Raw genomic sequence first — 14789 nt, forward strand, 5'->3', positions numbered from 1 at the left:
GAGAAATTAAAGACGGATCCCGTTCACACCTTTATTGCCGAATTGTGATCTGTGATGAATGAACATTGGCATTTCTGTAGGTCATCTTGAATTATGTTTTTAAGTTAACAATTAAAGCAAGTTTAAACACAAATAATCTAACTTGTTTGTAAATGTTACACATCTTAGTAATTAGGCTATTATTACTAAAGCATAATTGCAGGTGTACAAAAAGTCCATACCAGAGGTGGCCAACCTTGCTCCACTCTCTGATCTACTGGGTGAGCATGCTTCTATTCCAGCCCAGAAATAATACACATTATTATCAACTGATTAGGTTTGGTAAGTTAAATCAGGTGTGTTAGTGCTGGGCTGAAACAGAAACCTGCACACCCAGTGTACCTGCAGGAGAAGGATTGGCCTGCTACAGTTGTAATAAGTTTGTAGCCTACATTGTGTGTAATTTTTAAATTTATTGTTTATACAACATTTGCTAACATACCGTGCATTCGGAAAGTATTCAGACCCCTTGAATTTTCCACATTTTTGTTACATTACCTTATTCTAAAATGGATTCAATTTTTAGACATTCTCAATCTACACACAATAGCCCATAACGACAACCGAAAACAGTTTTTTAAACATTTTTGCAAAATACAGAAATACGTTATTTACATAAGTATTCAGACCCTTTGCTATGAGACTTGAAATTGAGCTTAGGTGCATCCTGTTTCCATTGATCATCCTTGAGATGTTTCTACAACTTGATTGGAGTCAACCTGTGGTAAATTCAATTGATTGGACATGATTTGGAAAGGCACACACCTGTCTATATCAGAGCAAGAGCAAAAACCAAGCCATGAAGTTGAAGGAATTCTCCGTAGAGCTCCGAGACAGGATTGTGTTGAGGCACAGATCTGGGAAAGGGTACCAAAACCTGTTTGCAGCATTGAAGGTCCCCAAGAACACAGTGGCCTCCATAAGTTGAATAAGTTTGGAACCACCAAGACTCTTCCTAGAGCTGGCCAAACTGAGCAATCGGGGGAGAAAGGCCTTGGTCAGGGAGGTGACCAAGAACCCGATGGTCACTCTGACAGAGCCCCAGAGATCTTCTGTGGAGTTGGGAGAACCTTCCAGAAGACAACCATCTCTGCAGCACTCAACCAATCAGGCCTTTACGGAAGCCACTCCTCAGTAAAAAACACATGACACGACATCGGCTGGAGCGACCTGGGGGGCCTGGGGGGATCCAATCTTGCAACCTTACAGTTAACTTGTCCAACGCAATAACGACCTGCCTCTCTCTCGTTGCACTCCACAAGGAGACTGCCTGTTACGCGAATGCAGTAAGCCAAGGTAAGTTGCTAGCTAGCATTAAACTTATCTTATAAAAAACAATCAATCATAATCACCAGTTAACTAGTGGTTGATGATATTACTAGATATTATCTAGCGTGTCCTGCGTTGCATATAATCTGACTAAGCATACAAGTATCTAAGTATCCGACTGAGCGGTGGTAGGCAGAAGCAGGCACGTAAACATTCATTCAAACAGCACGTTCGTATGTTTTGCCAGCAGCTCTTCGTTGTGCGTCAAGCATTGCGCTGTTTATGACTTCAAGCCTATCAACTCCCGAGATGAGGCTGGTGTAACCGAAGTGAAATGGCTAGCTAGTTAGCGCGCGCTAATAGCGTTTCAAACGTCACTCGCTCTGAGCCTTGCAGTGGTTGTTTCCCTTGCTCTGCATGGGTAACGCTGTGGCTGTTGTCGTTGTGTTCCTGGTTCGAGCCCAGGGAGGAGCGAGGAGAGGGACGGAAGCTATACTGTTACACTGGCAATACTAAAGTGCCTATAAGAACATCCAATAGTCAAAGGTTAATGAAATACAAATGGTATAGAGGGAAATAGTCCTATAATTCCTATAATAACTACAACCTAAAACTTCTTACCTGGGAATATTGAAGACTCATGTTAAAAGGAACCACCAGCTTTCATATGATCTCATGTTCTGAACAAGGAACTGAAACGTTAGCTTTCTTACATAGCACATATTGCACTTTTACTTTCTTCTCCAACACTTTGTTTTTGCATTATTTAAATGAAATTGAACATGTTTCATTATTTACTTGAGGCTAAATTGATGTTATTGTTGTAATTGTCATTATTACAAATACATTTTTTTTAATCGTCTGATTTAATCGGTATCGGCTTTTTTTGGTCCTCCAATAATCGGTATTGGTATCGGCGTTGAAAAATCATAATCGGTCGACCTCTACTCCAGATATCTCCATGATTACCTGTCGGCTGTGGGAACCGCCACATCCTGGTCAGTTTGTGGGGTCTTTCATCTCTCCGCTGTCAGAAGATTCAGGCTCGGATCCAGACTGCACTGCTGCTCTTCTTCTCAACATCTACAGGAGAATAAAATGGGGTCTCTTGACGACCAAATAAAACAAGAGACTAGATTTAGGCCGGGATTCTATTCATAGAGCAGCGCGCTGGGAAGCTGACGATGCGGCTTTTATTGGCATTTTCCCACACGTTCTCCATATATCATTCACAGTAAAAGCTGTGCATGTGGCATAACCTTTGGGAATAACCTTTGTATGTTAACCGCGCTATAACAAGAGGAGGCTGGTGGGGGGATCTGTAGGAGGCCAGGCTCATTGTAATGGATTAAATGGAACGGTATCAAACACATAAAATATATGGAAACCACATATTAGACTCCGTTCCACTATTCCATTTCAGCCATTACAATGAGCCTATCCTCCTATATCTCCTCCCACCAGCCTTCTGTGGCTATAACGTAGATTTAACATGGACCTAAAGTGGATTGGAACAAATCCCAGCTTTCGGCTAACAAAGACCAACAAAATAAATAAAACACTGTCTGCGAGATTCAGATCAATTTCCTTTGTCCACACAATAGGTGCAGATCTAGTCGTTTTTTATTACATGGATTAATTGGATTGGATTATGGATTAATTATGAATGTCAGTGCTAAATTTGTGCTGGATCCTGCTGGAACAATGAGATGGTGGGGATGCAGGGCACCATATTGAAGTTACTTAGGATGGCATATAGTTCCAAAATGCTGTGGTAGCCATGCTGGTTAAGTGTGCCTTGAATTCTAAATAAATCACAGACCGTGTCACCAGCAAAGCAACATCACACCACGGTGGGAGCCACAAATGCGGAGATTATCCGTTCATCTACTCTGCGTCTCACAAAGACACAGCGGTTGGAACCAAAAATCTCAAGTTTGGACTCATCAGACCAAAGGGCAGATTTCCACCGGTCAAATAGGGCTATCTTCTGTAAACCACCCCTACCTTGTCACAACAAAACTGATTGGCTCAAACGTATTAAGAAGGACAGAAATTCCACAGATTAACTTTTAACAAGGCACACCTGTTAATTGAAATGCATTCCAGGTGACTACCTCATGAAGCTGGTTGAGAAAATTCCAAGAGTGTGCAAAGCTGTCATCAAGTCAAAGGGTGTCTATTTGAAGGATCTCAAATATAAAATATATTTTGATTTGTTTAAAACTTTTTTTTGGTTACTACATGATTCCATATGTGTTATTTCATAGTGTTGATGTCTTCACTATTATTCTACAATGTAGAAAAGAAAAACCCTTGAATAAGTAGTTGTGCCCAAACTTTTGACTGGTACTGTAAATCTATTTCTGATTGAATGAATATACCTTATTGGTTAAGTAAAGGTTATTTGCTGAGCTCCCAATGGCCCCTCTTATCTGCTTTCCCTCTGTCCTTTCAGTTCATCCTGAAGAACTATGGGGAGAATCCAGACAGCTATAATGAACAACTGAAGAAGCTAGAGACACTGAGACAGGTATGAACTGGGACTGAGCGTGCTATGCAGATGTCATATGATGTGATTTATTTGTTATGTCGGCCATATACTATACTGTACTGTCTTTCTATCCTATAATAAGTAAGTGTTTGTGGCAGGGTGCGGTGAATGTGACGCGGGACTTTGAGGGCTGCAGCATTTTGAGGAAGTACTTTGGGCAGCTGCACTACCTCCAGAGCCGTGTGCCTCTGGGGCCTGGGCAGGAAGCAGCAGTACCCATCTCATGGTATGAGGCAATGAAGTACACATAGGAGCCCTATATTTACACACTTACCCATGAGATCATTAACATACACACAGTTGCTTTCATAAACTCTTCCACAGACTGCTACGGAACGACCGGAAGAACACAAGCTAACACTTTATTTGGATAGTCCATCTGTAGATGCTCGACAGACTATCAGTAACATTTCAACTATCTACTAACCCTACCATTAACCCTCATCCTAACCCTAAACTTAACCCTAGCCCCAACCTTAACTCTACCCTAACCCTTATTCTAAACCTTCCCTAATTGGAACCTTAGCAAGCAGTTGCTTATCTGCAGATATCTCTAGAGCATCCACAGAGCATCTACAGATGGACAATCTGAACTATCCAAATAAAGTGTGAGCAAACACACACACACACTTTCATAAGCTCTCCCTACCATACGTGTAGACACAGACCACACCCTCAGGTATGCAATACAGTGTGTCGCCAACTTCATTCTCTCTTACCAGGACAGAAATATTTTCTGGAGAAACAGTTACTGTGAAACAAAGATGAACGATAGTTAAAAGGTTTGGATCACCTTAAATACAGTTTTGTGCAAACTCAGTTCCATCATTCATTGAATCAGATGGCTCATTCATCACAAAACCGACTGATATTGCCAACTTCTTTAATACTTTTTTCATTGGCAAGATTAGCAGACTTTGACATGCAAACAAATTCTGAACCTACACATCCATTCATAACTGACCAAATTCTGAACCTACACATCCATTCATAACTGACCAAATTCTGAACCTACACATCCATGCATAACTGACCAAATTCTGAACCTACACATCCATGCATAACTGACCATATTCTGAACCTACACATCCATGCATAACTGACCAAATTCTGAACCTACACATCCATTCATAACTGACCAAATTATGAACGACAAGCATTGTAATTCTGTAAAGTGAGTGTGGCAGTGGTGAAACAAATATTGTTGTCTATCAACAATGACAAACCACCTGGTTCTGACAACTTGGATGGAAAATTACTGAGGATGATAGTGGATGATATTGCCACTCATATTTGCCATCTTTTCAATCTAAGCCTACAGGAAAGTGTGTGTACTCAGACCTGGAGGGAAGCAAAAGTAATTCTGCTCCCCAAGAATAGCAAAGCACCCTGCTCAAACAGCCGACCAATCAGCCTTCCAGCATGCGTTTACTGTGAACCCGGAGGCTGTACCCGCTTTAAGTTACAGTTTTAGAGGTGGCCATGTAGGCTACTGTGGCTATTTGATCATAACCTAAGCCTACCAGAGTGGCCTAACATCAAAACAATTGAGAAAATGTATCCCATAACATTTTAACATGGAAACGGCTGTTCTATCATTCAGCCTAACGTAGCAACCAATGTGCAGTGTTCAATGTAGGCCTACATTCCATGAGACTTTTGAAAAAAACATGCAGGGCTTGACATTAACCTGTTTATCCACTTGTCCTTCAGACAAGGAGGTGACTGAAAATGTTGTTGTGTTGTTTGATGCAAGAAACCACTTTACAAAATAAAATGCATTATTATTCCCATACCATTATTACAGAGAATCAGACAAATTATTCTACCCTTTGCCTATTGGCTACTTAGCTTATTCAAGCCTGTCTCAAAATACAACACTGCCCCTTTAAGACATAAAAAACACGCTCTTTGCCTGACTCGCTTTTCAAAGTCTAGAGATGTATATGTTTTGTGCTCTTGTAGGAAGCAATCACTCCTCTATTGCTGACTATAACTGGGCTAATAACTCACTAAATAGCAAAGGATATGAACAAAATGTGCACAGGTCGCAGTTGCAAATGAGAACTTGTTCTCAACTAGCCTACCTGGTTAAATAAAGGTGAAATAAAAATAAAAATAAACATGTGGCTACAGCAGCTCTTACTTTGACTTCAAATTAAGAGCATCTACTCACGACCGCTCATGCTGCAAACACAGTCCAGTTCAATGTAAATGGCACATATCCATATATGGCAATGAGCTATTTGCATATAGGCCTACTGCAGCTCTGATTGTTTATACCGCACCAGGCTGAAGAATCCTACTCTGATGCGTTCTGCCTACAACAAAATCTCTTGCATAGTTTGTTTTGTTTCGGTAAGGTTGATAGTGTTAACAGGGAAAACTCTAGAACACTGATCATCAACCTTGTCTGAGTCAAGATCACTGAATCAAAATGCAAGCCGAGATCTACCGCTCAGATTTTTTTTAACATGACTTTAAAAAAACGTAAGCCTATGCAACAATCAATTAATAATAGTACTGTAGCAATGAGGTTTGTGCAGTAAGTCATAGGTCCAATACATTATCACTGCATATTGGCTTTGCTTTAATTGCCTTGCCAATGCATTGTTGTTTGGGCATTTCTTTTCAAATGACATTGTAACATTTGAGGTAGGCTATATGATCACGCCGGTAATAGATCCGTTGTTGTATTACAGCTTCACAAGGGGGGGATGGTGCCTGCATCTGATGGTCAGTCTCAGTGGAGGGAGAGAGCAGCAGACTGAGGATCTGCCTCTCAACATCCCTTCGCTCTCCCTTTCCTCCACTAACACTGACCTAAAAGGGACTCCATCTTCCAGCTGGCGAAACTCGACACGCACCGGATTATTTCTGCCTCATGCACAAAGTCATGTTGAACAGAAAAAGTGAAATATTCCTTGATATTAAAAAAGACCCAAGCCACTAATAATAATAACAGCAACGCAAGCCTATAGGTACACTTTCCTACTTATTCATTACTGCTGCAGTGCTTGTTGTAGCGCTGAGTGGATATAGGAACAACGCGCATTTTATGCCTTATAAAAGTGTTGACAGTGCTGAGTAAGAACTTAAACATGAACTCAGTCATAAAAACAGCATCTCTTTGCTGAATTCGTTGACAGTCTCTCTCTCTCATGGTTTTAAACGTTTAGAAATCTCACAGTATCAACTTTCTGCAGCTTTCATTTTTGCCACGCTACGTTACGGCAGACACAGTCATCTGAGCCATCTGATTGGCCAGGGGTAGGCCTATAGTGCACTTAATTTTCTCTTTGGGCCCGCAGGGAAGGCAGGGACTTACAATTGGCCCAGAACAGGGCAGCACGGCTGGCTCTTAAATGTACACGGAGAGTTAACATTATGTCAGTCTCACCTGGCTAGAGGACAGATTGACTTCTTCACAACTTGTATTTGCGAGAAGCATTGACATGTTATATGCATCAAGCTGTCCGTTTAAGCTATTAGCACACAGCTCGGACATCCATGCATACCTCACAAGACATTGCCACCAGAGGTCTCTTCACAGTCCCCAAGTCCAGAACAGATTATGGGAGGCACACAGTACTACATAGAGCCATGGCTATATTGAACTCTATTCCACATCAAGTAACTCATGCAAGCAGTAAAATCTGATTGAAAAGAAAACGGATAAAATACACCTTATGGAACAGCCGGGAATGTGAAGAGACACACACACTATAACATACTCACTATACACATACACATGTATTTTGTGTTGTAGATATGTGGTTGTAGAGTAGTGGCCCGAGGGAACACACTTATTAATGTGTCGTAAAAATCTGTTGTAATGTTTTTAAAATGGTATATAACTGCCTTAATTTTGCTGGACCCCAGGAAGATAAGCTGCTGCCTTGGCAGGAACTAATGGGGATCCATAATACATACAAATACAGACAGGCCCATACATGTAGACACACACCACACCCTCATGTATGCAAAACAGTGTGTCAACAATTTCATTCTCTCTTATCAGGACAGAAATATTTTCTGGAAAAACAGTCACTCATGATGACATCAGCTATGAGCAAGCCTGCATCCTCTACAACCTGGGTGAGTTGAACCATTGAGTGGTGACGTGTAAAACTGTCCTTCGATCCGCACTGAGGGCCTAACCAGCCGTCAAACAGCTATTTCCTGATTGCCATGATGTTGTCTTCTCTGTAGGTGCTCTCCACTCCATGTTGGGAGCCATGGATAACAGGGTGTCCGAAGAGGTGAGCAGAAGCAACACGTTACCCTCTCTCTCCATGACATCTCACACGGACATTGTATTGTCCTCCTCTTTCTATCACTTACATCCTCACTCCCTTCTGTCTCCCTTCCTCCCCTCTCTCTCTCTCTCCCTCTAGGGGATGAAGGTGTCATGTACACACTTCCAGTGCTCCGCGGGGGCCTTCTCCTACCTGAGGGACCACTTCAGCCACAACTTCAGCGTGGACATGAGTCACCAGATCCTTAACCTCAACATCAACCTCATGCTGGTAACTATCGCACACACACGTGCCCCACATGCATGTGTTCTCACAAGCATGAACACACACACTTCATTGTTATTATTTGTCTCCATTCAGGGTCAGGCTCAGGAGTGTCTCCTGGAGAAGTCCATGCTGGACAACAGGAAGAGTTTCCTTGTAGCCCGCATCAGTGCTCAGGTAAATTTCCCTTCTGTCAACACAAGACGTAGTAGCAGGGCATGATTACACCCTCTAGACCTCAGTTGCCGTAGAGCAGGGTCGTTCTCAATAGGCATCAAACGGGGAGGGACTAACTGAACTTATCTAATAAGAAAATGCTAATTATTTTCTGTTGCAAAATGTTTCGCTACGGTGTGCCCTAATGAGTATGACCCAGGTGTGCGACTGTTCTGTTGTTGGCCTGGTCTAGGTGGTGGACTACTATAAGGAGGCGTGCAGGGCTCTGGAGAACTCTGACACAGCCTCCATGCTGGGTAAGATCCAGAAGGACTGGAAGAAACTGGTGCAAATGAAGATCTACTACTTTGCCTCCATCGCCCATGTGAGTTTGAGACAGGACAGTGAGTTGTGAGGGAGTGTATTGCGAATGTGTTCTCAATTTGGTTTACGGATACTCTTTTTTTATTGAATAACATATATTTTTTCAGCTGCATATGGGGAAGCAGGCTGAGGAGCAACAGAAATATGGAGAGCGGGTATGTCACCTTATCCCTACTCCCCCCGTGTATATTCCTCTGCATACCTCCATTCCTCTACATACTAATGTCTCTCTTTATACACCTGTTTTTCTAAAGCTGGCTTACCTGCAGAGCTCCTTAGACAAACTCAGTGAAGCCATCAAGTTGGCCAAGGTACAGTCACCTTCCAATTGACTCTTGTGTGTAACCTTTTTCATTTGCCATTCTGAAATGGATTATTTTGCATCTGTTATCAAGCTTACAATAACAAAGGAACTGTCTTTATGCTCCTTCTCCTCAATCCCCTCTTCTCTCATTCTCTCTTGTTTGAACAGGGTCAGCCGGACAGTGTGCAGGAGGCCTTGAAGTTCACCATGGACGTGATAGGGGGAAAGTAAGCAGCTATATTCCCTACTGTATATTCACTTATGATTGTGGATAGGTTGGTACAATCTTTACCCTTTGAGATTGGTAGACAGTCAGACACATTCTTTCTGATCTGTCTTCTCCTTTTATTTTGATATTCCTTATTCCCCTGTCCCTTGTAGGTTCAACTCTGCCAAGAAAGACAATGACTTCATCTACCATGAGACTGTGCCCTCGTTGGAGACTCTTGCTTCCGTCAAAGGTCACATTGAACCCTGACCTCTGACCTATCCTCACACACAACCTCTCCTGCATTTCATATACTATATTTGGATTTTCATTGTCATAATGCCCTCTCTAGGTGCCCCCCTGGTGAAGGCCTTGCCCGTGAACCCAACTGATCCCAGTGTCACAGGACCAGACCTGTTTGCCAAGCTGGTGCCCATGGCTGCCCACGAGGCCTCCTCTCTCTACAGTGAAGAGAAGGCCAAGTTGCTACGGGACATCATGGCCAAGATAGACAGCAGGAATGATACTCTAGAGTGAGTAGGAGAGTCAGAGCGGCTGTGTGTGTATTTGTGTCGTCTAGGTACGCCTTTTACGATTTAATATAGTGACTTTGTGTGGTTACTGATGTAGCTCTGGGTTTACAGGCAGTTTATGGACTCTCTGGGTCTGGAGCCAGACTCAGTAGATAACCTGGACATGTACAGTCACATCCCCCCCGTACTGATGGAGAAGTGTGCTGCGCTCAGTGTCAGACCAGACACCGTCAAGAGCCTCATTCAGTCCATGCAGGGTGAGTGGTTGGGCCTGGGACACACACATACACATGTCACACACACACATACAGTGGGACAAAAAAGTATTTAGTCAGCCACCAATTGTGCAAGTTCTCCCACTTAAAAAGATGAGAGGCCTGTAATTTTCATCATAGGTACACTTCAACTATGACAGACAAAATGAGGGAAAAAAATCCAGAAAATCACATTGTAGGATTTTTAATGAATTTATTTGCAAATGATGGTGGAAAATAAGTATTATTATTATTGTGCCTTTCGATACTATCCCTATGTCTCTCTCCCTCAGTCTTGTCTGGTGTATTCACGGACGTGGAGGCGTCTCTGAGGGAGATCCGGGACGTGCTGGAGGAGGACGAGGCCGGGGTGCGGGCGCTGCAAGAGGCGGTGGGAGGAGGCCCCGCGGCAGAGCTGCACCCCCAGGCACATGCCCAGACCCTGGCTGAGATCCGCAGAGACCTGGAGAAGTACATGGAGGCCCATGAGAAGGCCAGCTTCACCAACACCGAGCTGCACAGAGCCATGAACCTGCACATCAGTAACCTGAGGCTGCTGGGGGGACCACTGGATGCCCTGAGAGACGCCCTGCCGAGGCCCCAACTCAACCAGGGTGGGTATAGGAAAGTGGAAAAGAGTTATGGTGTTTATGGTGTTATTTGGAGTGTGTTTCTAAATGTGTGTGTGTGTGTGTGTGTGTGTTCCTACAGAGGAGGTGGCGGGGCTGCAGTGCATGAAGAGGATCCTGGGTAAGGTGCAGGAGATGAGGGACCAGAGGAGCACCCTGGAAAAACAGCTGCGTGACCTCATCCAGCAGGACGACATCACTTCCTCCCTTGTCACTACCGAGCGCACTGACATGAAGGTACAGGACATTGTGTGTGGGTTTGATCTTCATGACATTCTAGACTAACGCATGCCTCTTAACACACTATATGTAACATTTGTCTCTCTCTCTCTCTCTCTCTCTCTCTCTCTCTCTCTCTCTCTCTCTCTCTCTCTCTCTCTCTCTATCTCTCCCTATCTCTCTCTCTATCTCTCCCTATCTCTCTCTCTATCTCTCCCTATCTCTCTCTCTATCTCTCCCTATCTCTCTCTCTATCTCTCTCTCTCTCCCTATCTCTCTCCCTCTCTCCCTATCTCTCTCTCTCTCCCTATCTCTCTTTCTCTCTCTCTCTTTCTTTCTCTCTCTCTTTCTTTCTTTCTTTCTCTCTCTCTCTCTCTCTCTCTCTCTCTCTCTCTCTCTTTCTTTCTCTTTTTCTCTCTCTCTCTCTTTCTTTCTCTCTCTCTCTCTCTCTCTCTTTCCCTCTCTCTCTCTCCACCTCCCTCTCTCTCTCTCTCTCTCTCTCTCTCTCTCTCTCCCTCTCTCCCTCCCTATAGAGGTTGTTTGAGGAGCAATTGAAGAAGTATGAGCAGGTGAAGGTGTACATCGACCAGAACCTGTCTGCCCAGGAGAACATCCTCAAGGCGCTGACGGAAGCCAACGTGCAATACGCCTCGGTCCGCAAGGGCCTCGCCGAGACGGAACACAAGTGAGCAAGGTCTTGGGAAGGGTTTTAGTGGGACACCAGTACTATTTGTCAAAGGACGCTGTTCCAGTCCAAGGCCATAGGGACGGGGCCAATAAAGAGAATCAGAACACACAAACACAAGCATTAGCCTCATGTCATTGTTACTGAAGAAGTTATCTCACCTCTCCCTTTCTCTTCCTCTTCTCCTCCTTCCTTTCTCTCGCTCCAACTCTCAGGTGGAATGGCACGGTGCAGACTCTGGTGGCGTCCTATGAGGCTTACGAGGACCTGATGAAGAAGTCCCAGGAGGGGAAGGAGTTCTACGAGGACCTGGAGACCAAGTCCTCCCGCCTGCTGGAGAGAGCTAAGACTCTGTGTCAGGGCAGGGAGGAGGAGAGGAAGGCCGTGCTGGACAGGGAGACCCAGAAGAATCCCCCTTCTCGGCCCACTGCAGCCAAACCGTCCCTGGGGTCCAAGGGGGGCTCAGACGTGGACTCTGCCTGTTCTAGTCTGGAGGATGCTGAGCTAGCCCAGATCAACGCTGCTATACTGAGCCTGGGAGGAGACCTGCCTGACGAGCTTCGTAGTCTACCCCCCGACCACCCCTCCCTGCACTCTGCCCTTCGCCCGGGACCTGAGGCTTTCCTTCCTGGTGCCAATCTGGGTGGCAATGCTTCGTTACCCTGGCCAGGGGCACCTGGGGCACCGCTCTATACCCCTCAGTTCCCCCCAAACCTTCGCCCGCACCATTTCCCTGGCCCGCTCCCCGCCCAGGGTTTCCCTCGCAGACCCTTCACTCAGCTACCCCCCCAGCAGACCCCTGTTTCTGGCTATGGCCCTCCCCAGCCGCAAGCCCCCCAAACTGGGGGAGTCGGGCCTGCCCGTGCCCCTTTCCGTCCCTCCACTACTACAGTAGATAGTATCCAGACCCCCATCCCCAGTTATAACTCAGCCCCACGCCACCCTGTACCACATACTGTCTCTGCAGGCTACGCTGTTCCCCCACAGATGGGTGTGTACCCACAGTACATGACCCAGCCTGGGGTGCCCATGCAAGCGCCCAGCCAGGTACCACACCAACATCCACAGCAGCAGTACCAACACCCTCCTGGGCAGCTGCCCCCTGGCTACCAGTCTGCCCCCAGGGCTATGCCCGGGCCCCGACCCCAGGCCCAGCAGGGTTACCCACAGTACATGCCCCCCCAGCACCAGCCCCGGCCACCCATGCCCCCCCAGTATCAACAACCATATCCTGGTCAGCCCCAGCCACAACCCCAGCATGGCTACCAGCCCCAGTTACCACAGGGCTATCAGCCTCAACACCCTCAGCAGGGCTACCCACTCCAACAGCCCCAACACATGATCCCAAGGGGCCCTCACCCACAGATGCCCCCCACTGCCCAGCCCATGCCCCCTGTCTCCCAACCATACATGCAACCTGCCAACCAACAGATGCCCCCGCACCCTCATCAGCAGATGCTACCTTCCCAACAACAACAAATGCATCCCAACGCCCAGCAAATGCACCCTCATCCACAAATGCACCCTGGCCCTCATCAGCAGATGCCCGCTAACAGCCAGCTGATGCCCCCAGTTTCCCAGGCTTACCTGCCCCCCACCAGCCAGCCCATGCCCCCTGGCCTGCACCAGCAGATGCCCCCTGCTTCCCAGCCCCATCATGTCCACCTCCCTCAGGCTTACCTGCCCAGGGGCCCCCTCCCACCTCAGGGGCCTCAGATGCCCCACCCTGGTCAACCCCCCCAACATGTCTACCAGCCCCAGTTACCACAGGGCCCCAGTTACCACCAGCCTCCTATAATGCCTCATTCAGCCCCCCAACAGTCCCAGGCTCCCCAGCCTGTAGCCCCCATGACCCCCACCATGTACCCTACTCCTCCAGGTGTGAACGGCTCTCCCGGAGCCCCACCACAGCCCACCTCTATGGGCCAACCTCGGCCTCCTCCCCAGCACATGATTCCACCAACTGCTGGAGCTCCTCCAGTGGCCCTCCCACCTAATGTCATCCTTCCCTCGCCCTCACCTTCCCCTTCTCCCTCCCCAGGCCCCTCTTCCCTAGGCCTGGCCCCCCAGAGGCCCTCCCCAGCCCCCACCCCTGGCGGTCCACCCTCTCTCCCTTCCTCCTCATCCCCCTCCACCTCCCTCTTCCCGCGCCAGAACTCCATCACAGACGACCTGCTCTCCTCCAGCCCAGAGAGCCAGCCCGGCGGCCCCAAGGCCCCCGCCAACGTCCTCCAACCCACCAAGGCTGACCCTCAGGACGGGGAGCGCCGCAAGAAGAGCTCCCAGGGCATCCGGCTGATCCAGGGTGACCCGTACCAAGCCCCCGAACGCGTAGCCCGCCTCTGCGGCGAACTCGAACGCTTCCGGTCGGCCGTGGAGTCTCTGGAGCGCCCGTCGGTGGACGAAGGTGGCCTGTCGCCGCTGGATGCCCGCTGGAAGGAGCTCCAGGAGGGGCAGGAGAGGGACGCCAGGCAGCTGTCCATCGCCATCGCCCGCTGCTACACCATGAAGAACCGTCACCAGGACGTGATGCCCTACGACTGTAACCGCGTGCTGCTGCGCTCGGGCAAGGACGACTACATCAACGGCAGCTTTGTGGAGGAGCTGTCGCCCTACTGCCCGCGCCTCATCGCCACGCAGGCGCCGCTGTCGGGCACGGCCGCCGACTTTTGGCTCATGGTGTGGGAGCAGAAGGTTTCGCTGGTGGTCATGCTGGTCTCAGAGCAGGAGTTAGATAAGGTATGAACACAAACTCAGGGGAGAAGGAATGGGTCATTCTAGGGGTCGCTCATAAAGGCTTACTACTGTGGGTGGTAGATGTACCACCTGTTTGTTTTACCCAAGAAGGAATACAAGGTAGGTAAGGAATTGGATAATGCAGAACTTTGATGAGATGGTTTATTTACTTCCAGACTAAACATTTGTGAAAACACATTTATTATTTAATTGGAAGTTATCGGTCCATATTTTAATTGACACATTGTCATTTGAGAGAACCCCAACTCCTAGTCGTTTCTTTACTGTGTTTCCGT

The 14789-nt window shown here is 47.0% G+C and overlaps 1 protein-coding gene across 1 annotated transcript in view; it reads left to right on the forward strand.

The window, feature by feature from the left end:
- LOC109902007 (protein tyrosine phosphatase non-receptor type 23) overlaps positions 1-14789 on the forward strand; it is a 29954-nt gene that overhangs the window by 12342 nt on the left and 2823 nt on the right. The window contains exons 2-18 of the mRNA XM_020498054.2: positions 3767-3841; positions 3961-4088; positions 7884-7960; positions 8075-8124; positions 8260-8391; positions 8482-8562; positions 8795-8926; positions 9033-9080; positions 9180-9236; positions 9398-9456; positions 9611-9690; positions 9790-9970; positions 10082-10227; positions 10518-10838; positions 10936-11090; positions 11606-11757; positions 11973-14496. Coding sequence (XP_020353643.2) covers positions 3767-3841; positions 3961-4088; positions 7884-7960; positions 8075-8124; positions 8260-8391; positions 8482-8562; positions 8795-8926; positions 9033-9080; positions 9180-9236; positions 9398-9456; positions 9611-9690; positions 9790-9970; positions 10082-10227; positions 10518-10838; positions 10936-11090; positions 11606-11757; positions 11973-14496 — 4398 coding nt within the window. The remainder of the gene's footprint in view (positions 1-3766; positions 3842-3960; positions 4089-7883; positions 7961-8074; positions 8125-8259; positions 8392-8481; positions 8563-8794; positions 8927-9032; positions 9081-9179; positions 9237-9397; positions 9457-9610; positions 9691-9789; positions 9971-10081; positions 10228-10517; positions 10839-10935; positions 11091-11605; positions 11758-11972; positions 14497-14789) is intronic.

Source organism: Oncorhynchus kisutch, linkage group LG13 (assembly GCF_002021735.2).
Source record: "Oncorhynchus kisutch isolate 150728-3 linkage group LG13, Okis_V2, whole genome shotgun sequence".
Classification (NCBI taxonomy): Eukaryota; Metazoa; Chordata; class Actinopteri; order Salmoniformes; family Salmonidae; genus Oncorhynchus; species Oncorhynchus kisutch.